The sequence below is a fragment of the Neoarius graeffei genome, chromosome 23, assembly GCF_027579695.1.
Source record: "Neoarius graeffei isolate fNeoGra1 chromosome 23, fNeoGra1.pri, whole genome shotgun sequence".
NCBI classification, from domain to species: domain Eukaryota; kingdom Metazoa; phylum Chordata; class Actinopteri; order Siluriformes; family Ariidae; genus Neoarius; species Neoarius graeffei.
The window spans coordinates 25,875,190-25,900,648 of NC_083591.1; the positions used below are offsets into that span (position 1 = coordinate 25,875,190).

Consider the following 25,459-nt stretch of genomic DNA (forward strand, 5'->3'; position numbering starts at 1 on the left):
ACCTTAGTATTTTCCATCTTCCAAACCTCACAATTAATTTTGTGAAATCAGCAAGACAGACAGAGAAAACACTAAGCTGTGCATGTACTGCAGCCCTTTTTGGATCAGAGATCATAAATACACAAAATCCTTTGCAATTAGATGCTGGCGAGACTATATACACACAAGACTATGTTTCCAATTTTCAAATGCTAAACAAGTAAAATGTGGCAGAAGCAGTGCCGATACCATCAAAAACAAATGCATTGCAGCATAACCATTCCTAATATTTCCTGCACTAATATACTGTATGCAACATTGTCATCACTTCAGATCTTACGGCTAGACCTGCCACAGTCTTGTATTCTGATCACTGCCTGTTCCTGATACACTTCTACTGCTGTGTCTCCTTTCACCTTCTGGACCTGCTGGATTCATCCTAATGTTGTACTTCTGCTTAAAACTTTCTGAACTTGACTCATTTTTTTGGTAATCTGGATCATCCCACATGAAAGGGGGTGTAGCCAGAAATTCATGTGTCATATACATGTTAAGGGAGGACTGTAAATAAATGTCCCAAGTTATGAGCTGTAACTAAGCTCATTATAAAACTTAAATAAAATTATCTAAACTACACAATGTGCTCAGTGTTAAACAGTAGAAAATATGCTTACTGAATTCTTTTGTACCGAAGTAACCCTGATAAACATGTTGTTTACTCGCTGTAAAACTCGTTTGACTGTAGAGTCTTAATTTAAGTCATCTTTATGTTTTGCAAGGAAAGATATTCTTCTGTCTACCAAGCACGGACTAGAGCAGCTAACTTGCATCAAAGAAAGATGCTGTTTCATTGACTTGCTCCACTCAGGCAACATTGGCTAATAAGGTTCTTATAGGTCTACAAAATAGGATAGAAGGAAACACATATGAGATACAACACAATTTATATTAGTCTGTCTTAAAGCTCCAGACACTGTGACAAACAGTTAATATAATATTTTTCTGTGAAGCTGCTTTGTGACAATGCTGATTGTTAAAACTGCTATATGACAGATCACGACAGATGCCACCGTCACATCTGGCTTATTCATTCAGGGCTTCGCTTTACATACAAATTCCTGTAAAGCTGCCTTTTGACAGTGTCTTTTGTTAAAAGCACTATACAAGACTGAACTGAACTATTCTGCAATTTTCCCCACAATACAACAAGCCCTAGCAGTCAGTGAACCAGCACCAGTATTGCAGTTACTTTACCATTCATTCCCAGTATTTTGCTGGATTTACCTGCTGCCCAGTGCCTTTCTCCAGCCGGTCGAACATCTCCTCAAACTGCAGAGCCCCCACTTCCATTTTCTTCCTTAGCTTGGTAACAAACACCTCATCTTCCAAGTCCAGGTCATAATCTGGTTGCTCTGTGTCCAAGCTAAAGGCTGCAGAGACAAATACATCTACATGTATGTAGGAGCTTCTCCAACATAGTGGCAAAACAATAACAAAAGCATAGAACATGAATAGCAATATTTGTAGTTTTACACAAATTTGTACTGTTATTTACATTGCTTTCAGAGTTACCAGCTAAGAGTCTACAGTTACTGCATTTTATGCAGTGCTTACTTACACTGTATGTGGATGAGTTGCTTAGGCATCTTAAAGTCGCCTGGATAGAGGCTCTCATAATAAGTGATGTTGCTCTCAGCCTTAGGCACAGGAATCACCATGTTGTCCCTCTTCTCCCCGTATACCTGTTGTGCTGAGATCGCCCGCTGCAGATGATGCTCCTAAACACACATGCACACACAGGGGTGTGAAGAACAGGCCAGCTCAGACAAAACAAAACAAACATCATAGGCCCTAGGAAACAAGTGTATTTTCTAGTGCTGTCAAGCGATTAAAATATTTAATCGTGATTAATGTCGCGACTGTCATAGTTAACTCGCGAATAATCGCAATTTAATCGCACATTTTTGTCACATGAAAAACCATGTAATTCTCTTATCAGCATAAAAAAGTGAATGGGCTTGCTCACCGTTCGAACTACGGGGGTACTCGGGGGATCCGAGATCCCCTGAAACAGACATGAGATCCCTTGAAAACATGATTTGGGAAATGTTGGGGGGGTCTCTAAAATATTGGCAAAATGATGTTTATTGACATAGCAATCGTGTGTAACGGGAAGCATTTGCATATCCGAAGTGAGCGCGCGATGGAGATCCGCGCTCTGAGACAAGCGCAAGCACCCCCCCCAAGGGAAAAAAAGGGACCCCCCGAAAATATCGGCATAGTTCGAACACTGGTTGTACCAATGTTTTTTTTTTTTATTGCAGAGCATAACACGTTTTGTCACAGCCACTGCAAAGTGGGGCTGGAGCCGCCGATGGGAAAACGAAACCTAAGCCGAGCACCGTGGCTCTTCGGGGGAGGGCAGAGGACTCTGGCTGTGCGGGGCGTGGCATTACAGTCTAGCTGCTATCGTTTTTCTAAGCAAAGTCTCTGTTCCAAGTTCCTGGCAGTTTCAAAAGCTTATGAAAAACCTACATCATGTCACAGAGCATTAATCTCGCGATAAAAAAATTATCGCCGTTAAAATTGAGTCAAGTTAACGCGTTAATAACGCAACATTTTTGACAGTACTAGTATTTTCATGTTTCTTGGATGCAGTACTAGTGTTGTTCTCAGTAGCATAGGAAGGAGTTTGATGCTGGGGGGGTTGTTAGGTTATAGAGATGTATTATAGAGATGTAGTGGTTGACATCTGTCAGCTGGAGTCCAAACAGTTAACTCGTAAGAAAGACTGCACTGTTAAGATTTGGAACGATATTGTCAAGATACAGAGTGATTGTCAAAGTTACTGTGTCTTTTCTGTAAGGTCAAAACCACTCTGGCCTTTGACCGTTCTAATCAAAAAGGCATTTCTGTCCAAAGAATTGCCACTCATTGGATGTTTTTCATTACTGCACCATTCTGAGTAAACTCTAGAGAATGTTTGTGAAAATTCCAGGAGATCAGCAGTTATGGAAATGCTCAAATCAGCCCGTCTGGCACCAACAATCATGCCAGAGTGTGATGGCGGCCCCTCATGCACCCCACATATTGCTCCTCATTTCACCATGCCACTGGTGCTGAACAGACAGTTCCCCTTCAGCACCCATGTTTTGGAGAGCAGAGCAGCACATGGCCATGGGGCAACCAGTTAAACAGTGCCTCTGTTCACCCACACAGGTCAGCTGAGTTTTGGCACAGCTGCATAGCTCATACAACTCTCTCCTCCTCTTCCCACAGGCCATAAAGTCGACTTTTTTCAGCAAGGGACTGAAGATCCTCAGTGTACCCTCCAGTGCTCTCTGTGGACTTCTTGCGGCCTACAGACGAACTTATGCCTCACAGAGCAGCACAACGAACCTGCCTCACTATCACAGCTCCTTCCTCTCACCCTTTTTGTAAATAAAAGAGCATTTTTCTTTCACTGAAGCCTCTAGATCAGTGTCTGTATTCTGCCTCACCAAGTGCCTCATTACAACAGTCAAAATCAGAGATGGCATTTTTCCCCCCATTCTGATGGTTAATGTGAACATTACCAGAAGCTGCTGGCCCACATCTGTATGATTTTATGCACTTCACTGCTGCCACACAAATGACTTAGATAATTGCATCAATGTGTATTAGGAACACTTGTACACCTAAAATGTTCAATGTGTGTATATGCCCTTGTTAAATCTAAAACATTGCTTATAGTTAGGTGGTAACTGTGATGCTAAGAACAACTTCATTCCTTTCTCATTGAAAACAATCTGTATGAGCCCTTTCAATCTGGTTTCCACACATATCACAGTACAGAGACTGCTCTCCTGCGAGTGGTAAATGACCTCCTCCTGTCTGCTGATAGTGGTTCACTTAACATTCTCATTCTCCTTGACTTATCTGCTGCATTTGACACCATCGATCATGACACACTCATCTCCCGTCTGTCAGATATTGTTATCACAGACATAGCTCTCCAGTGGTTTCGGTTCTACCTCACCAACAGACAACAGTTTGTCACACTGGGTCCACATAAGTCCTCCATCTCCCCTATTACTTGTGGTGTCCCCCAGGGGTCTATTCTTGGGCCCCTCCTCTTCCTTATATACATCCTGCCCCTTGGCCAAATTATTCGTAACTTCCATTGCTATGCTGATGACATTCAATTATATCTCACTACATCTTCCCCCACTGACCCCCCTCCAAGTTCCCTCAATGATCAGACCTAAGTTCTCTCGATGATCAGACCTAATGTTGTGGAGGCAGAATAATTTTCTAAAACTTAACACAGATAAAACAGAAATCATGCTCATTGGCCCCCAAATCTTCACTGTCCAGATCCTCCAGTTTCAGTCTTAATATCAACGGTGCACTGGTTAAATCTTCACCTGTTGTTAGAAACCTTGGAATATTGCTTGACCCCACACTCAGCTTTGATCCCCACATTAAATCAAGACTGCTTTCTTCCACCTCCAGAACATTGCCCGCCTTCGCCCATTTCTTTCTACTAGTGATGCTCAAACTTTGGTCCACTCCTTCATTATGTCCCGCTTAGATTATTGTAACTCCCTTTTCATTGGCCTCCCTACTAAATCCCTTCAAAGATTATAATATATTCGGAACTCTGCAGCGAGACTCCTAACCCATACCAAACAATCTGCTCATATCATCCCCATTCTTCCTCATCTTCACTGGCTACCTGTTCTGTCCAGAATTAAGTATAAAATCTTACTACTCACCTTCAAAGCTCTCCATAACCTTGCTCCTTATTACATCTGTGATCTTCTGACCCCTTACACTCCATCCCGCTCTCTCAGATCCTCTAGCTGTAATCTCCTTGCTGTTCCTTGCACTAGACTCTCTACCTTGGGTCCTTCAGCATCATGGCCCCCAAGCTCTGGAATTCCCTTCCTCAACCCCTTCATGACTGCTCTTCTCTTCCTTTCTTCAAATCTCATCTCAAAACCTTTCTGTTTCATTAATACTTCACCAATGCATAAACTCACCACTTTTTAGCAACTTTTTTTGTATTGTTTTCTTTGACCTATGTAAAGTGACCTTGAGTTTGAGAAAGGTGCTATATAAATATAATATCATCATCTCATCTCATCTCATTATCTCTAGCCGCTTTATCCTTCTACAGGGTCGCAGGCAAGCTGGAGCCTATCCCAGCTGACTACGGGCGAAAGGCGGGGTACACCCTGGACAAGTCGCCAGGTCATCACAGGGCTGACACATAGACACAGACAACCATTCACACTCACATTCACACCTACGGTCAATTTAGAGTCACCAGTTAACCTAACCTGCATGTCTTTGGACTGTGGGGGAAACCGGAGCACCCGGAGGAAACCCACATGGACACGGGGAGAACATGCAAACTCCACACAGAAAGGCCCTCGCCAGCCCCGGGGCTCGAACCCAGGACCTTCTTGCTGTGAGGCGACAGCGCTAACCACTACACCACCGTGCCGCCCTAATATCATCATCATCATTATTATTATTATTATTATTATTATTATTAAAGTGAAATCACCATTCTTTGCCACAAATTCATTCCTTGGTGAAGTGCTGTATACCTTAGTACTTTTTTGTCTATGTGCACACAATATTTGTGGAAAAGTGCAGGCTATATGTAGCAGGTGGCATTTACAGTGGTTTATGAAAAGTATTGGTGCTGCCACCATCAAGCTTCAATGTGGGAATGGTGCTGGGTTTTTGCCACACATAACATTTCTCATGGTGGCCAAAAAGTTCAATTTTACTGTCATCTGACCAGAGAACCATCATCTATGTGTTTGGGTAGTCTGCTGTTTGTCGAACTCCAAGTGAGTTTTCTTTTTACTTTAAGCAATGGCTTTTTCTCTGGTCACTCTTCCATAAAGCCCTGCACTGTGGACTGTATAACTTGACATGGTCCTATACACAGAATTCTCCTCCTATCTCCGCTGTGGATCTTTACAGCTCCTTTGGTGTCTTTGTTGAATCTCCGATTAATGCTCTCCTTGCCCAATCTAAGTTTTGGTGGGCAGCCTTCTCTTGCCCGGGTTGTAGTCATGCCATATTCTTTCCATTTTGTTATTATGGATTTAATGGTGTGCTATAGGGCTTTAAAAGTTTTGGATTTTTTTTTAAGTAACCCAATCCAAAATAAACTTTTGTCTCTGTCCTGTTTGTAGAGCTCCTTGGTCTTCATGTTGCAGACTCAAGGGCCTTTCAGAACAGATGCATTTATACTGCCATGTGAGTGATCATGTGACACTGACTGCACACAGGTGGACTTTAATCAACTGCTTTGTGATTTTTGAAGTTAATTCGTTAGACCAGATCTTATTTAGGGGTTGGGTCATTGATGTGATACAAATTTTTGGTGTCCATATAGTTTAATGTAATTTCAAAGGGTTAAAACTTGAAAATAAACTTGCTTGCATGCATTCTTTTTCTGAGGACCTATTCAAAATTCTGGTTTAAATCAATTTTGAGAGACTATCTGGGGATGATGGAAAAAATGTCAATGTGGCGTAACCATAAAAACTTTCTACCAAATAATTAAACTTGTTTTAAAAAGGTGGAATTCTCATTAAAATAACCCATCAATTACTTTGGCATAATTTTACATTATAACTAATCTCATCTCATCTCATCTCATTATCTCTAGCCGCTTTATCCTGCTCTACAGGGTCGCAGGCAAGCTGGAGCCTATCCCAGCTGACTACGGGCGAAAGGCGGGGTACACCCTGGACAAGTCACCAGGTCATCACAGGGCTGACACATAGACACAGACAACCATTCACACTCACATTCACACCTACGGTAAATTTAGAGTCACCAGTTAACCTAACCTGCATGTCTTTGGACTGTGGGGGAAACCGGAGCACCCGGAGGAAACTCACGCGGACACGGGGAGAACATGCAAACTCCACACAGAAAGGCCCTCGCCGGCCATGGGGCTCGAACCCGGACCTTCTTGCTGTGAGGCGACAGCGCTAACCACTACACCACCGTGCCGCCCATTATAACTAATAATAAATAAAATAATGGAACATCATTGTTTTGAATATTATAATTAAATTGGGGAATCATATCAGTCAAGTTAACTTCCTGATGTGTCCAAGTGGTGTAACCACTGTACAAGGAGCCAAGTTTAAAAATATTTTTCATGACCACCATGTGAAAGGAAACTATATCACAGAGAAGGACCCCTAATGACCCCAACCACTGCATGGCAATGTTCAAACTCTTTAAAATATGAGACCAGAACTTCAAGGATGTAGTAGCTCATCTAGCCTGCCATCAAAGCAACCATGACTACCCAAACATCAAACAGAACTGAAATGTGACAATGTGAGAGAGGACCAACTCCATGACAAATTGTTTACAACAGGAAAATCAACAAAGGACTAAATTTTGTTCTCCAAAGGAAGAGCTACCCAAAACATCGATCAGAACTGAATTTGCATGATAAATGAGAGAGGAGATACAATTTGAGTCAGAAGAAAATTTAAGTTAACCTAATTACAAATTCATTAGCAAAAAATTGAGAATACAATGACCACGTTTTGTGCAGAAGGTCTACTTCTTTCAAATAAAGCAAACAGAACTGAAATCCATTGAAAACTGAGGGAGACATGATTTAACTGAAAATAAACAAAGTTGTAAACAAATTGTTTCCAACAAGAAAGTCAACAAACAAATGAACAAGTTGTGTTCCCTGAGGGAAGATCTACCCAAAACATCGATCAGAACAGAAATTGGGTGAGAACTGCGAGAGAAGATACAATTCTAATGAGAAGTCCCAAAATTCATGAAGTTGACCTAATTAGCAGTTTGTTAGCAAAAAATGTGGCAATACAATAATCAAGTGTTGTGCAGAATGACTAGGTCTTTCAAAAGAAACAATCAAAACTGAAATCCACTGAGAATAGAGGGAGGAGATACGATTTAACTGAAAATAAACAAAGTTATAAACAAATTGTTTACAACAGGAAAATCAACAAACAAAAGACCAAGTTTTGCTCCTCATGGGAAGAGCTACCCAAAACATCAATCAGAACTGAAATTGGATGAGAAATGAGAGAGGAGATACAATTCAACTGAGTGGTCTGGAAAATTTATTAATTTGGCTTAATTACAAACTCTTTTTTTAGCAAAAGTTTGACCAATGACCAAGTTTTGTGAGGAGTGACGAGTTCTTTCAAGCAAAACAATCGTCATGGAAATCTGTTGAGAATTGATGGAGGAGACACAATTTAACTGAATTGTGGACGATGGACAGACAACGGACACCATGCCATAGCAATAGCTCATCGGCCTTATGGCCAGATAAGCTAATAATTTAACATTTTTAGGGTATAGTAAGGTATGCTTAGGTTTACATGTCAAATGCTATGACCCCAGGAAAACCTTGATCATTCATCATAATTATAAAAATGAGTATTTAACTTTAAAAAGTGTTTGAAATATTCATACCCAGGTCATGTGCTTGAAATTGAAATGTCAAATTGTACAACTGATTACATGGTTTGACTCTCACTACAAGCCTTCCTGTTAGAGACCATTTTTAACACTTGACTTAAACTCAGTATTCATAGAACATTATAAATATTTATTAATGTGTTAATGAAGTATTTATAATGCATTATAGCATCTGACAAAAGTTTATGTAACTATTTGTAAATAGACATGACTGCACTAATAAAGCATTATGATTTTTTAGTTTCAGCCCGACGTAATAATCATGATGAAAGCTTGTACGGAGTCATATCTGGCTTCATGAAGTGCATTTGTTGAATAAACAGCATTCAACATATGGCAAAGATGTCATCAGGACCATTATCAAGAGGTAAATGAAGCTTTATTATGCATTTCTGAAACTTCAAGCTATAAGGAGCTATAAAACTTCAAGCTATAAGACTTCAAGCTGTAAGTTCAATCTTTATCCACAACTTTTCTGAACTCTGACCTTTCCCATGATTCATTGCTGTATCATAGTGAAAGCCGGGATCTTTCTTCCACTCCACTGTGTTGATGTTTGTAGCTAACATTAACTGGTAAGTTAATGTTAGGTAAGCTCAAAGATGAAGAAAAGATGGTTACACGGGTCTGATTTTCTGACGTGCTTTGGGGATAATACAATCAAAGTGCCCCATCCACCTACCCTCACGGAATGGATAGACAACATGTGGCCTGATGTCAGCTACCGTACGTTGACATGGTCAGTTATTTTATTCTTAGAGAGGGTGTTGATGGCGAGGAGCTATTGAACTCCAAAAGCATGGAGGCGTACAATTATCTACACAGTAATAAAACTGACAAAATTATGTGCAAGAGAGAGGGCAAGTTTGTTTTCTTAAAGGCTGAGGTTGAGCCTAGCCAGAGCAAAAAAAAAAAGGGAAATCCTGCAGTCATGCAACAACTATCATCTGGAAGGTAGGCTATGCCAGAGTAGAGTGATTTGCATTGGTTTACTAATAATGTAGTGTTTATATTTTGTAAGTTGCTTTGGACAAAAGCGTCTGCCAAATAACATATAGGCTCAATATGCATATGCATAGGCTCAAGAAGCAAAAGCTAGGAGAGAAGCATAGGCTAACCATTTTAATGCAGATGCTGTCAAACTTTAGAAAGAATAAACATATTATAATTCTTTGTCTATGTATTTGTCCAAGCTTCTTCAACTTCTTAACTACACTGATCATTCCAGATATTGGATGGTATTTGTAGGCTATTTGTTTACACTAATACTTTAGCACTGGTCGCTCTTGGATTCTCTTGGCTACATGCACTTATTGTTAGTCGCTTTGAATAGAAATGTCAGCTAAATGACTGTAATGTAATGTACAATATCGAAACAAAAATTACATAAAATTAACGTTCTTGATTCAGGTCCAAAATGCAGTGGAAAGACAGGAACCGCATGTACAGATGAGCAGTGTATGGTGCTGGACAACACGTCTTGTGAGTCCATTTGTGCTCAAAACAGATTCCATTCATAAAATCGTTAAGCTTTTTCGAATCGTTTGTACACCCGATGATGGGACATGATCAACCAGAAAAAGACATAATTTAAAATGATGTTATCCTTTGACTAAAACATGGTTGTCAAAACAGATTCCATTCATTTAATCGTTAAGCTTTTGCGAATCGTTTGTGCACCCGATGATGGCACACGATCAACCAGAAAAAGACATAATTTAAAATGATGTTATCCTCTGACTAAAACAAGCTAGCTTTGCTCAGCTGCTTTCGGCTCCCTCAGCCATAGCTGCTTGGAAAAACCAGAAATCAAAGACTGGCATCCAGGAGAGGCGGGTGTCATGGCGACCCCCATTGTCTCTCACAGGAAAGCCATGGATACTATAACATTGTAATGCTTTATAAGTGTAGTCATTACTATGTACAAATTAATATTTTACAACTATGTTTATAATGATTTGTGAATACTGGGCTTAACCTCTTAAAGTTCTGATGACCCGCATCACTTCATGCACTTCCCTTCTTACCCTGATGCATCCATTGCTCTGGAAAAGGGTAAATATGGACTCAGACCACATAACCTTTTTCCATTACTCCAGAGTTTAATCTTTATACACCCTAGAAATATTGAAGCCTTTTCTTCCAATTAGCCTCACTAACAAGTGGTTTTCTTCTGGCCACACAGCTGTTTAGTCCCAATCTTGTGAGTTTTCATTGCATTGTGAGTATGGAAATGCTCTTAATTTCACTATTAAACATAGCCATGAGTTCGACTGTCAATTTTTTATGATTTGACTTCAACAAGAGTTTAAAGTGTATGTAATGCCTCTAAACCCCATGTTTTTTCTTGCACAAAGCAACAACCATGATGTTGGTTGACCATGTGTTTTCAAACCATAGCTGATCAAAAAGGCTATAAATTAATGGAAAATCAATAAGATCAGCTGATTTTCATGGAATCTGCCAAGACTGATCAGGAAGATCCTGAAGGTGTTAAGAGTGGTGAGATGTGGTGAGTAGGATCTAAAGCAGAAAACACAGACCAGTAACTCCAATAATAAGAAATATTTAATAGGAAAAAATAAACCAAAAATAATCCAAAAAACTAGGACAAAAAAAAAAAAAACGCTAGCATGAAAAATAGTCCAGACAAAAAACTTGACACAAAAATGTAGTGCAACAAACATGGAAAAAAAGACAAAAACGTAATGCAAAAAACTGACAAGAAACGGGCAAAACAGAGGGCAAAAATCCAAGAAGCGATAATGGCGCAGAGACGATGTGAAAAACCAACGAGACATTCTGGCAAAGTCCCCCAGGAAGTGAATGCCGGCAAGATGAAAGTCCCGGATCTGGATTGGCGCTGAAGTGGGAGATGATAAATCTCCGGAGTGGAAGTCTGGGGCGGAGCATGACAGAAGGGGTGCGTGATGTCACACATGTAACAAGGATCCAGGAGTCAGTTTTGTTCACGTGTGTAGCAGTGGTTAGACCAGTCTCGATATGGAATCACGTTTTGGAGAGAATTCTGATAGTGACTGGGATTCCTATATGTCAGATGAAGGGGCAGAAGATTATCAAGGATATTCCTGAGTATCTTTTCGAGCCCCCAAAACAAGAAACTGCCAGTTTACAACAGTCCCACTCACTGCCAACAGCGCATCACCAGTCAGAGAGAACTGGAAACACAGATTGGTTTGTGGATTTTTATTCTAAACTGGCCACTGCAGAAGGGAAAATATTTACATACATCTCAATAAATGCAGAAATGTAATCTTTAAAGCATACCCTTATTCAGTGTGTCAGGGGATAGGTAGGAGACAGATGTAAGTGCAGAAGTATGTTTTATTAATAAAAAGTGACAAACAGGCAAACAATCCAAAATGGCAGGCAAGATCATAAATGAGACACAAGCAATAGGTCGGGCGAGGCACAGACCACAAAAACAGAAACTAGGAACAGGGATCGGAAACCCAGGAGATCAACACGGAGAAAAAAGGCTTCACAAAGTGTACAAACATCACATAATACTTTGTACTGAGTGTGCATTGGCACAGTCCTTGTGTGTTGTGTGTTGGGGCAGATCAGACCCTGGAGATATGCTGGCCCTAACACTCATGACAACCTGGTAAGCTAGCACCAATGTCTTAAACTTGATACGAGCTGCAATAGGTAGCCAGTGCAGGTTGGCCAGCAGAGGGGTAACATGGAAATAGCATGAAGAGAGCTGCAGTCGTCCAAGCGGGAGAGGATCAGTGCTTGAACCAGGAGCTGAGCAGAGTAGGTGGTGAGGAAAGCGCAGATCCTTTGGATGTTGTAGGGGAGAAATCTATACATCTGGGTCACTGCAGCAATGTTCGCTGAGGAGGAGAATCTGTCGTTGAACATGACCGCTAGGTTATTCATGCAGGATGAAGGTGACCTAGAGATGTTCCCCAGGGAGCTAACAATGTCCAGGGCTGGAGTGGATGGAGCAGGAATGTAGACCACCTCTGTCTTGCCTGGGTTGAGCTTCAGGTCAAGTCAAGTTTATTTTAATAGCGCTTTTAACAATAGACATCGTCACAAAGCAGCTTTACAGAATTTTAATGACTTTAACATGAGCTAATTTTATCCCTAATCTATCCCCAATGAGCAAGCCTGTAGCAATGGTGGCAAGAAAAAACTCCCTCAGACGACATGAGGAAGAAACCTCGAGAAGAACCAGACTCAAAAGGGAACCCATCATCATTTGGGTGATAAAAGACAACATGATCATGACATTTTTAACAGTTTTAACGTTTAGTCTGTTTTGTTGAAGTTATAAACTGTCCATTGATGAAAACTTGAGTGCAAAATTGTTCATGACAACTGCAGCCCTAAAGTTAGCAAGTCAACAGTAGTCCTCAGACATAAATGCATTACTGTAAGTGTCCAGAGCCATCTTCCAAGTGCAATTTTCAACTGTCCATATGGGGCCATCCTCCACAAGAGCAATGTGATGAGACTCCAGCCAGACATAGGGCACCAGAATGGATCAGGCAGGTTTGAGGAGCAGAAGAGGTCAGCATCTCGATTTCAGGATTGACATGTAACTCAGAGGGACAGACAGAGTGGGGTGGGCGGACGAGAAAGAGTAGTAACCTGATGAGTAGGAACAGTATACATTTTGTGCTGAGTGCAAGTAGGGACTCCGGCAAAACTATGACAGCATAACTAAAAAGGGAGAGCCAGAAGGTAACACAGGCATGAGGGCACCCTGGGACATAAAGCAGCAGCCACTACACCGTCAACAAACTCGAATGAGCAAGTGAGTGGGGGGCTGACAGCATCCATACATCCCAGTTTACCAAAACATTCTATGTCTGAGGACCCTCCAGATCTATTCCTTTACCTCATAAACACTATTAACAAAAGGCTTGACTAAACAGATATGTTTTCAGCCTAGACTTAAACGCTGAGACTGTGTCTGATTCCTGAACACTACTTGGAAGGCTGTTCCATAACTGTGGGGCTTTGTAAGAAAAGACTCTGCCCCTGATGTAGCCTTCACTATATGAAGTACCAGCAGATAGCCTGCACCTTTTGATCTAAGTAGAAGTGACGGGTCATAAAGGACCAGAAGTTCACTCAGGTACTGTGATGTGAGACCATTCAGTGCTTTAAAGGTCAATATTATTTTATAAACAATACGAAATTTGATTGGGAGCCAATGCAGTGTGGATAAGACGGGTGATGTGGTCATATTTTCTAGTTCTAGTAAGGACTCTTGCTGCTGCATTTTGAACTAACTGGAGCTTGTTTATGCACTTATTGAAACATCTAGACAGTAAGGCATTGCAATAATCCAACCTGGAGGTAACAAAAGCATGAATTAGTTTTTCTGCATCATGTAGTGACATTAAATTTATCTTTGCAATATTTCTGAGATGAAAGAAAGCTATCCAGGTAATGTTATCGATATGAGTTTCAAATGAAAGACTTGGGTCAATAATCACCCTGAGGTCTTTTACTGCTGCAACTGAAGAAACAGAAAGGCCATCCAGGCTTACTGTGTAATCAGAAAACCTACTTCTAGCTGCATGTGGTCCTAATACAAGTACTTCTGTCTTGTCAGAGTTAAGCAGAAGGAAGTTAATAAGCATCCAGTGTCGAATGTCCTTTACATATTCCTCAATTCTATTAAGCTGGTGTCTTTCATCTGGTTTGGCAGACACATACTGTACAACTGTGTGCCATCAGCATAACAGTGGAAACTAATACTATGCTTAAGAATATCATCACCCAGAAGTAACATATATAAAGAAAAAAGCAGTGGGACTAAGACAGAACCTTGTGGAACACTAAACTTTACCTCAGTATGTCTAGAAAAATCACCATTTACATCAGCATACTGATAGCAATCAGTTAAATAAGAGCTGAGCCAGGAGAGGGCCATTCCCTTAACTCCCACACCATTTTCTAGTTTATCCAGGAGAATGGAATGATCAACAGTATCAAATGCTGCACTAAGGTCAAGCAACACAAGCAGCGAGACACAGCCTTGATCAGACGCCAACAGATCATTTACTACTTTAACCAGTGCTGTCTCTGTGCTACGATGAGGTTTAAATCCTGACTGATCAATTTCATGGATGTTATTCCTATGTAAATATGAGCATAACTGCTGTGCGACAGCTCTTTCTAGGATCTTGGAGATAAAGGGGAGGTTTGATATTGCCAATAATTGGACAGCTGACAGGGATCAAGGTGATGGTTGTCCATCCAGCTCTGGATGTCACACAGGCAAGCAGAGATGTGAGCAGAGACCTGTGTGTCAGAAGGAGGAAAACAGAGAAACAATTGAGTGTCATCAGTATAGCACTGGTAGGGTAGACCATAAGCAGAAAGAATCAGGCCGAGAGACTGGGTGTAGAGGGACAAGAGAAGCAGACCAAGGACTGAACCTTGAGGGACACACTTGAGGGTGTTAAGTGGGTGTGGTGCTGATACAGTACCAGAAGACCAGGTAAACTGGAAGGAGCGACCGGAGAGGTAGGACTTGAACTAATCTAGGGCTGTCCCGCAGATCCCCAGAGCTGATGGGGATGACAGGAGGATGGTGTGATCAACATTGTCAAATGCAGCAGAAAGGTCATGAAGAATCAGGACAGAGGAGAGGGAGGCAGCACATGCTGGATGAAGTGCCTCACTGACGGAGAGAAGTGCAGTCTCTGAAGTTGGACTGGTGAGGATCCAGGAGGTTGTTCCGTGAGAGAAAAGAGGGGAGTTGATGAGCAACAGCACATTCAAGCATCTTTGATAGGAACGGGAGAAGAGAAATCGGGCATTGTTTATTACTGTTAAAGGCCACGTTTGAGCTTACCTGTCATAAGAAGGTATTTTTCTTTATCAGGAATTTCTCATAACATTCTGGCATATACAAAACCTGCCTCAAAATATTGGTAGGCATCTGTACTTTTGTATGCCTTTAGCATCTCTCCAGTGTATTTAGAAATCCCAAATGCTAAATAGTCCAGTATGTTGTAGTATCCCAAATCTGGTAGCTGGTTTGCCATACATTTCAAGTGGAATAAATACATTTGTGGGTAAATTATATGGATCTGTGATGCCTGTATCTTTCCATCTTTTTGATGCAACACAATCTGCTGGTATAATCTTAATTTTTAATCATTTCAGAGAGATTTTACTGACTCCAGTCATATTGATTTTCATTATTAACTGTTGCAGTCATCTTTCTTTCTTTGCTCGGCAATATGACGGATGCTGTGTGATAAACAAAAATTTGTGACATCAGTGAAAAGTTCCTATTAGAGCTCGTGGACACATCGCTTCTAAATTGTTGTAAACAACCCTAAAGATGCCTGAGTGTCAAGCATTTGAGTGTAAAAATAAGCCTGATCATTCATCATTTATGTGACATACTTTTGTTTTTTTATTCACTCTGTGTGTGTGTGTGTGTGTGTGTGTGTGTGTGTGTGTGTGTGTGAGTGAGTGAGTGAGTGTGAGTGAGTGTGCATGCATGCTTTCACTGCTTCAGATGGGTTGAATACAAAGAAAGAATTTCACTGTGCTGTAATGTATATGTGACAAAGTCTTCTAATTCTATAAATATAATCAGATATGTGCAGCACGGTGGTGTAGTGGTTAGCGCTGTCGCCTCACAGCAAGAAGGTCTGGGTTTGAGCCCCATGGCCGGCGAGGGCCTTTCTGTGTGGAGTTTGCATGTTCTCCCCATGTCCGCGTGGGTTTCCTCTGGGTGCTCCGGTTTCCCCCACAGTCCAAAGACATGCAGGTTAGGTTAACTGGTGACTCTAAATTGACCGTAGGTGTGAGAGTGTAAATGGTTGTCTGTGTCTATGTGTCGGCCCTGTGATGACCTGGCGACTTGTCCAGGGTGTGCCCCACCTTTCGCCCGTAGTCAGCTGGGATAGGCTCCAGCTTGCCTGCGATGCTGTAGAACAGGATAAAGCGGCTAGAGATAATGAGATGAGATAATCACATATTTTCTGTAACCATGTGATTTTTACTGGCAACAAAATCCACGAATCAACAGAATTCACTTTTATGAAGCTTAAATCTCACTCGGCTAGATAACGCATATGCAGTCATCATCATCATCGGCACCTCAGTCTCGGGAGACCATACATGTAGCACCCTTGGAGCGTCGTCTGTCTCTGGGTTTCTGGCATCGTCTGCTGTGACTGAGCAGGCCGATGCGTGAGTTGCAGTCCCTCTTGCAGCTGATGCAGACGTACTGGGATGTCTGTGTTGCTGGGGTTGCTGCCACACTCTTCTGTCTCACTCGTTTCTCTGCAGCTTGCTGGCCTCTCCTCACATCGGCGTCTGCTATGCCCTTTTGTACAAGCTGTCTCCAGGTTCCTCAGTCCTCAGCCTGTGCTTCCCAGCTGTCAGGAGGAATGCTGCATGCCTTGAGTTCCTTCTTACACACATCCTTGTCGCGGAGTGGGGGCGGCCGACTCTTCTGGTGCCAGTGGCCAGCTGTCTGTACAGGATGTCCTTTGGTATCCTCCTATCCGGTGCTGGCTCAGAAGGGAGTATATGCTGGGGATGTTTGCACGCTGCAGGATCACACTGTGTGGGACGCGGTCTTACTAGCTGATTCTCAAGATGCGCTTGAGGTACCACGTGTGGAAGGAGTTGAGCCGGCGTTCTTGCCTCATGTAGGTGCTCCAGGTCTCACTTCCATATAGTAGGGTGTTGAGAACACAGGCCTGGTAGATGCGGATCTTGGTGTGCTCTGTCAGCGCGTTGTTTTCCCACACTCTCTTCATTAGCCGAGCCATGATGGTGTTTGCCTTTCCGAGCCGTTTGTCCAGTTCTACAGCCAGCGAGAGAGTGTTGCTGATGGTCAACCCCAGGTATGTGAAGCTGTTGACTGCTTCCAGGGTGACGCCATCAATTTTGATGGAAGGGTTAGTAGGTGTATCCTGTGCGCTGACGTTGGTCTTTTTCAGGCTGATGGTGAGCTCGAACTGCTTGCAGTCATCGGCGAAGCAGTCTCCAAGTCTGTGGAGGGCATCCTCGGTGTGGGTCACAAGGGCTGCATCGTCCACGAAGAGCATCTCCCTGATGAGCACCGACCTCACCTTGGTCTTTGCGCGCAGTCGTGCCAGGTTGAACAGCCTCCCATCGTACCTGGTGTGCAGATAGACGCCATCGGTGGACAAGTCAAAGGCATATGACAGTAGCAGGGAGAAGAAAATCCCGAAGAGGGTCGGTGCCAGCACACAACCCTGCTTCACGCCACTGTTGATGGGGAAGGAGTTCGAGGATGAACCATCATATAAGACTGTTCCCTTCATGTCAGCATGGAAGGAGATTATCATGCTGCGGAGTTTTGGGGGGCAGTCGATCTTCCTGAGAAGTTCAAAGAGGCCCTTCCTGCTGACCAAATCGAAGGCCTTGGTGAGGTCAATAAACATCATGTAGAGTGGCTGGCCTTGCTCTCTGCTCTTCTCCTGTAGCTGTCGAAGGGAGATGATCATGTCTATTAGAGTGCATCAGTTGCCCCCTAAAAATGAAAAGTTCCTCTGATCATGATGCATTTTTGTTTTTATGTTCCTTTTGGTAAGTAAACACACTGGGTGAAATATTTAGACAAAATTCAAAAGTTTAATGGTGGCACCAGGAGCTCAAAGTTATGGAAAAAGCTGCTATTTTATGACTTTTATGACAAAATTTTGATCACTTTTCATGAAACATTATGACACCTTATAGAGTATACCAAATATCTTAGATACACATTTTTAGTACATATTCTAAATATATTATCAAGCACAGTTTGAGTTTTAGCTGTTCATTGAATCATTGTTCAACTACTTTTAAACAATACAAATGTATTATGAATCACATTAATGCTTCTCAATCCCTTGCAAAGGTTCTTAACATGACCTCTGGGTCACAAGAAATCAATAAATGGAGTCCAACATTGTGATTCAAACCTTACGCAAAAACATAAAATAAGCGTTTTTTGGCAAAAAATGAACCTCATGGTGCCACCATTAGACTTTTGAATATGGTCAAAAAAATTTACAGGATGTCTTTATTGGTGAAAAGGAACACCCAAACAAAAATGCATCAGATTTTATGAAAGTGAGGGCAACTGATGCACACTACTTCCGAGTGCAGCAATTGTCTGTCCGTTTGGCAGTCTCTTGTAAGCCAGGAAGGCTTCCCGCTTGGCCTTGATCGCTGGTTCCATCCTTGGAAGGTATGCGTTGAACCAGTCCTGGCTGGGCCTCTCCTTCTTGCCAAACGTGGACATGGCTGTGTTGTATATGGCGTCCCACTTGGCTGTGGCATCATGCTCTGGCACGTCCTGGAGAGCCTGGTCCAGGGCGGACACATACACTTCCACCTTGGAGGGAACCGACATCAGTGTGGTGTTGATGCCAGGGCGACCTTTTGGCTTGGAGCGGTGTAGCACGCGAGGCTGCAGGCACACTCTGCTGCTCACAAGGGCGTGGTCAGTGTCGCAGTCAGCACTGTGGTAGCTTCTGGTGGAGAGGACGCTGTTCAGGGTAGAGCGCCTGGTGATGACCAAGTCGAGCTGGTGCCAGAGGTGAGACCTGGGGTGCTTCCATGACACGTTGTGTTGTGGCTTACACTAGAAGAAGGTGTTTGTAATGCACAGGTCATGGTAAGTGCACAGCTCCAGCAGTCTCTAGCTGTTTTCATTGGTCTTTCCAGTTCACTTTTCTCAGTGAGTAAAAACAAACAAAAGCATATCACATAAAATGATAAGGCTTATTTTTACACACAAATGCTTGACACTCGGGCATCTTTAGGGTTGTTTACAACAATTTAGAAGCGATGTGTCCAAGAACTCCAGCAGCCTCGGTAAGTCATATTTGGAGTCGGTCATGTCACGATTTGTACACAGAGTGCATTGTTTGAAACTCAGAGAGAGTAAGATGGCAGCACCCAGGGACATTGTTTTTCTTCTAAAATAAATACTGTACACAGTATACAGGTACAAATATGAACAAGTGAATACTCGAACATGTCTTGTATGGATATTATCGGTCAGTATAAAGGAGTCTACTTTTTGGGGTTTGTTTGGCTTTAAGGAGTTCGCTCTTTCACCTGCCCTTTAAGACTAAGCTGGCAGCTAGTGGGTGTCACATAAGTTTATCGCTAACAGTGGAAGAGCTCTCCATCTGACTAGTGACCATGCCACACCACTTCAAATTATCTAGCTTCAAGTTTGAGAAGATGCAAAGGATTCGGAAACTGCCAAACAAAACTAGTAATATCAGATTACTGAAACTTTTCGAGAAGGCTCTCTGAATGAATTCGGGTGACATTTTGCTTTTAAGACAAATGATATTGGAGAGGTGGTATCCCCTTCTTACATCTTTGTACAAATGGTGCCTCAAATCAGGTGTGGCAGGAGGAGCCAATACATCTATCATGATGAAACATTTGATGCATGTGTATCCCAATTTGTACAAAGAATTGCAGGAATGGAAGGTGCACATGATCACAAATAAATTGAAAATAAAATTGTCTAAATGATAGGTTACCAAACTTTGTCCATGGTTATTCACAATATTTCCCATCCTGAATCTAGCTAACAAACTAGCCTGCTTGTAGTGCAAGCTTAGCCATTCTAATGTTACATGGAGCTAGCTGGCAGCCAGCCACTGTGATGATAGCGGTAAGCCTGCTGTTTGTTTTCTTAGGCTACGTCCATACAAATATGTATTAGTTTTAAAATGCATCACTTTTATGTTTATAGCTAGCTTCCATACTACTCCAGAGTTTTCAAACACCTAAAATGGAGACTTCTCAAAATGCTGCAGACCTCGTTTCAGATTGGACTAGGGTAGTGTTTTATTGTAGACAGCCGAAAACAGACACTTGGAAATAATGACGCAGACACCCATGTTCGCTTCCTGATTGGGTCTCATCAGTCACGACGTATCCTTGCACGATTCATTACATTCCTATCACATGAACCTTTCCTGGAAGAAAACAAAGGGCATCAGCTGTTTAACCCCAGCACGCGCATGCCCAGTGTACGTGAATGGTCATGTGATGTGCGTTTTCAGAATGGAGATTATTTCTGATACGGACCTAAAACGCTCTTCTGCATGTAGTTAATTTTCATTTTAACAATAAAACGTATTAATATACATGCAGCCTTAGCCTACTTTGCAGTCGACTCCTTAATGAATTCATGAATGAAAGAATAACAAGGCTAAAGAAATAAGCTTAGTCAGATGTTTGTAAAATTAGCCTACTTATACCAGAGCTCCCTGCATGCAGAGCGAGCGGAGCAAAGTTCCATACTTAAGAGAATATGGTAATGCATCGACCTGATTTTTGCTGACTTTTGCAAGAGTATAATGTCTGTATATATGATGCCCATATGTGTACCACCACAGGGTACCCAATCATAAGTGCAAGGCAACGTACCTCAAATACCAGACACTTGACAACCAGACAACAAAATGTTTTAAATCTTTATTTACATAAGATACTGTATGTGTGTTTTTATCTAGCACTTGTTTTTAATTTGCTTTTTAAAAAATAATGTGGGATTATTTACCAAGACATTTTACAGAAAATATTCTTGTTCACTTCGCTCAGTCATAAATATATTCACTACTCAAAGATAAAATTAATATCTTTGCACAACCACACACACATTTTATATATATATATATATATATATATATATATATATATATATATATATATATATATATACACACACACACACCTTTTTTTTCATTCTACTTCATATATTTGGACCAATTTAAGTCCATTGCATAAAATCCAAATTAAAAACCCATTATAATTCCAGGTTGTAATACAACAAAACAGGAAAAACAAAGGGGGTGAATACTTTCACAAGGCACTGTATCAAGTGAGGAAGGCTGTTTAAAATTCTGAAAAAATTTTTTTAAATTCTGTTTAAAATTCAGAATAGCATTTATGGATTTTTTAAAATAAAAAATTAAGCATGTAACATGTATGTAAACAAATGTAAACAACAACTAGAATATTCTGAAATCTCAATTACAATATTTTGAAAATCACATTAAAACATTCATTTGAATTCATTATACTAATCATGAAAATCATCCATCACTAGCTGAAAGTACTTGTAGTTGATTACATGTACTTTCTTACAATAAAAATGGGTAAAAATCAAAACAAAAAACTGAGAAAAACAAAACTGGAAAAAAACTAAAATGCAATTTAGAAAAAAATAAAATGGATTTCATTGGGCCCTATATAAACAAGTTCCATTTAGTTCAGAATGCAGCAGCCAGAGTCCTTACTAAAACCAGAAGATTTGATCATCCTCCCCATCTTATCCGCACAGGACCCCCAGTAAAAATTTTACATTGCTTCATATTTTGTAATGACGAATAAAATACTAAGGGCGTACTCACACTAGGAACGACTGCCTTGTACCGCTCGAGAGTGACTGTTCCCCCTCCCCACTTCCTTGCTGGCCTACACTCAAATGCCCCTTTTCCACCAAAGCAGTTCCAGGGCTGGTTCGGGGCCAGTGCTTAGTTTGGAACCGGGTTTTCTGTTTCCACTGACAAAGAACTGGCTCTGGGGCCAGAAAAACCGATTCCAGGCTAGCACCAACTCTCTGCTGGGCCAGAGGAAAGAACCGCTTACGTCAGCGGGGGGGGGCGGAGTTGTTAAGACCAACAACAATAACAAGACCGCGAAAGATCGCCATTTTTAAGCGACAAGAAGCAGCAGCTGTACAAACGCGAAGTCATCCATTATTATTGTTGTTGTTGCTGCTGCTGCTTCTTCCGTGTTGTTTTTGCTTCGATATTCGCGCCAAGTTTTATGCAAACGTAGCGACGTAACTGACGTATACAGTGACGTAACTGACGTATACAGCAACGTAACTAATGTGGCTTCCCTTAGCACCGCGAGCTATGGAAAAGCAAACTGGTTCTCAGCTGGCCCGCAAGTTGAACGAGTTGTGAACCAGCACCAGCACTGGCCCCGAACCAGCCCTGGAACTGATTTGGTGGAAAAGGGGTAACATTACACTTTGTGTTCTGGTCCAGTGTCTGCTTATGTCTTCACGATGCAGCTTTACTCACTGACCACAATTTGCCTTCATCAATAAGATGGGAACCAGACCCGTTATTAACCCAAATATTCTACAGTGAATTGAAAAATGCACACTATAGCTTTTGAGTTAAGTGCAATCACACTGTGGATGAGTCCAACTGAACCACACCTAAGCACAACTCTTCCAAGCAGTCCAAGCGAACCACACCCAACACGGTACACAGCAATCACACTAGTCAAACAAACCGGACTTTGGGGGTCAAACATGCTCAGACACAGTATGGATTGCCTATTGAGAGTGCACCCTTAATAGTCTTGCACCACAGTACCTGAGTGAACTGTTGATCTTTTCTGATCCACAACACTTGCTTCAATTTAAATAAATAAACAAACAAATAAACAAACATACATGCATACATACATGCATAAAAATAAAATAAAACATAATATAATACGCAGGCTTTTTATTAGCACCTAAAATAATGAAGACTACAGCAGGTTCATACAAAGTCCCCCAGTTACAGAACAGCCTTTTAAATAGTGTTCGGGGCACAGACACAGTAGCCCCTTTCAAATATGAAAGTGAAATTAATCACTGTTATGAGGTAAAAACAGCATGGAATATATAAGTTTTCATTCCCACTGAATCTACCATGACAGAAAAGTAACAAATATTGTGTATTCCCATCTGACTGCATTTAACGGAAAACTACAAAGCGTGAACCTCTACAAGACATGAGCCATGCAAAATGAGATATAACGTATAATTAACGAGGCTACAAGTCCATTGTTGTGAAAAGCCCAAGCCAAGACATTAGCTAGTTAGCATTGTGGCATATGTCGTGCTCCATCATGTCTCTGAAAGAGTTCTCTTCCTGTTTCTGAAAATTTGTTCAAGCAAAGGCTAAGGTTGTATTCAGTCACGCACCTTTTGCTTGCGAGTTTACTTCCGGTGAATGAAGTAGTGGTCAGGCAAACCAATTTGGCTGCCATTATGCAAAGAACTAGTGAAACTACCTCCAACTATTTTTGCGGTTGAGAGGCCAGTGCATGTTGAGATACCTTCAGAAAGTTGCTCTTTGCAATGGGCTAGATCCTTACACGCTAGTAAAGGATTTTTCTGATGATTTGAAAAAAATTATCTATCCATCGAGTTCCCGGACATCTCAAAATACCTGGTGCTGCAGACATCATTCTACACGGACAAATAGATGAAAACCTGGAAGAGCATGGAAGCGTACAATTTTTTATATGTGGATGGGTTAAAGATATGGGGATCAAGACACTACAAGACAAATCCTGTATTGTTTATGCCCGGGTAAGTAGGAATTTTTGGGGTCTTTGTATGCGTCTTTGCAATGGTTGCTGGGACGCTACAAGTTGTAGTATCGGGTGTAAACAAACCACAGCCATTCGATTCTCAGTACTCCCTGCTCTTCTCTCCAGGTAAATCATTCACAAAGATCCACAGAAACCCCTTTAAAGACCTGGGGATTGGTGAAACAGGATGGAGAAGTTATCATGGCTCACTGTAACTGCATGGCCAGGGAAGCAGTTCTGTGCCGTTAACTCGTGAGCTTGGCTTTTGTGTTTACGTGGATTGTCTCGATTATCTTATCAATCTAGGTCAGTGTGGGAGCCCAATCTACACCATCACCCTTGTAAAGCTTGCTAGGACATCCTGACAAATAAAGTACGTGTTAGTTTACAATATGACGACCGTGATCAAACATTAAACAAAAACACAAGGACTTAAGCATCTCCTGAACTTCACATCATCACGAAATAACAGAAAATGGCCAGAAAGGTGATATGCGAATCCAAACAAAATAAATCAGAGGAATTTACAAACCTTTCATGAAGTGATCACTGCAAATTTGAGTGTTCTTCAACTCAGCTCCCTTCCATTGCAACAAAAGGTTCAAGAGCCACATTTCATATCGTCCTCTGGTAAAATGCCTTGCTCTTTCACCCTTTCTTATTTATCACTTCACAGGGAACCCCGAAGAAACTTTTATTGGTTTCACAGTCTGATTCAAACAGCACAAAACAACGCAAGCGTTGGGCATTTTAATGACTAGCAAGGCACCCCAGAGATAGTAATGCTTTGTGAACAGTGAGCTTAGTTGATCCCAACTTCATGTTTTGCATATCTAATGAGGCGGATGTGACATCGGATGTAACCCACCTATTGATGCATCACATTTCTTTCTTATATCTACCGAGCTTTTGCTTATATCGGCCACTGTTTTCTTCGCTTGTGCTGAGTTTGCTGCAGATTGCTTTACATTGAGGCACTATGAGTAGTTTCATATCACTACATTTCATTACCATTTACATCACTGCCAGCAACACCATGACCAGTCACAACACCAGGGCTCGACATTAACGGTCCACTGACTGTCTGGGACAACCAAATGTTTGGTCTGGACAAGTTAAATCCGCATCTGCCTGTCCAATGGGACAAGTGAATATTTGTTGAAAATCATTTTTATGGTAATTATTCAAGTGTCACATCAATAAGGTTCCAAGAACACTAGTTCAATCACCTTGATCTGACCATTTTATTGCTTACGAAATTCCAAGGAAGTGGAGTATAACAGGTGCATGTGTAAAAATAACTACGTCGTAATATCTAATTATAGATTATTAGGCTTAGATTTCATCGAAATTGGAGAAACAATGATCAAATACCTCAATAAAATAAATATATGTGGTGAATCTTCAATTCATTTGGACATTCATTGTATTTTTCTTTTGTATGGTACACATAAGTGATCACAAATGTCAGAAAATATTTTGCAGGAATTTTACATTAGTGCCAAACTCACAGTTTGTTTTCATTCACAAAGTGAGCAGGGATGAGAGTTTTCCGCTTTTCGGCGGATTTCCGCTTTTTCTGAGTAAAACTCGACCTTTTTATATT

The 25,459-nt window shown here is 41.4% G+C and overlaps 1 protein-coding gene across 2 annotated transcripts in view; it reads right to left on the bottom strand.

The window, feature by feature from the left end:
• The window catches only part of epc1b (enhancer of polycomb homolog 1 (Drosophila) b), a 245,457-nt gene that overhangs the window by 156,291 nt on the left and 63,707 nt on the right, over nt 1-25,459 (bottom strand). For both annotated transcript variants that reach the window (XM_060905977.1, XM_060905976.1), the window contains exons 2-3: nt 1,598-1,757; nt 1,264-1,409 (exon numbers count right to left, since the gene is read on the bottom strand). In XM_060905977.1, the coding sequence (XP_060761960.1) occupies nt 1,264-1,409; nt 1,598-1,757 (306 nt within the window). The remainder of the gene's footprint in view (nt 1-1,263; nt 1,410-1,597; nt 1,758-25,459) is intronic.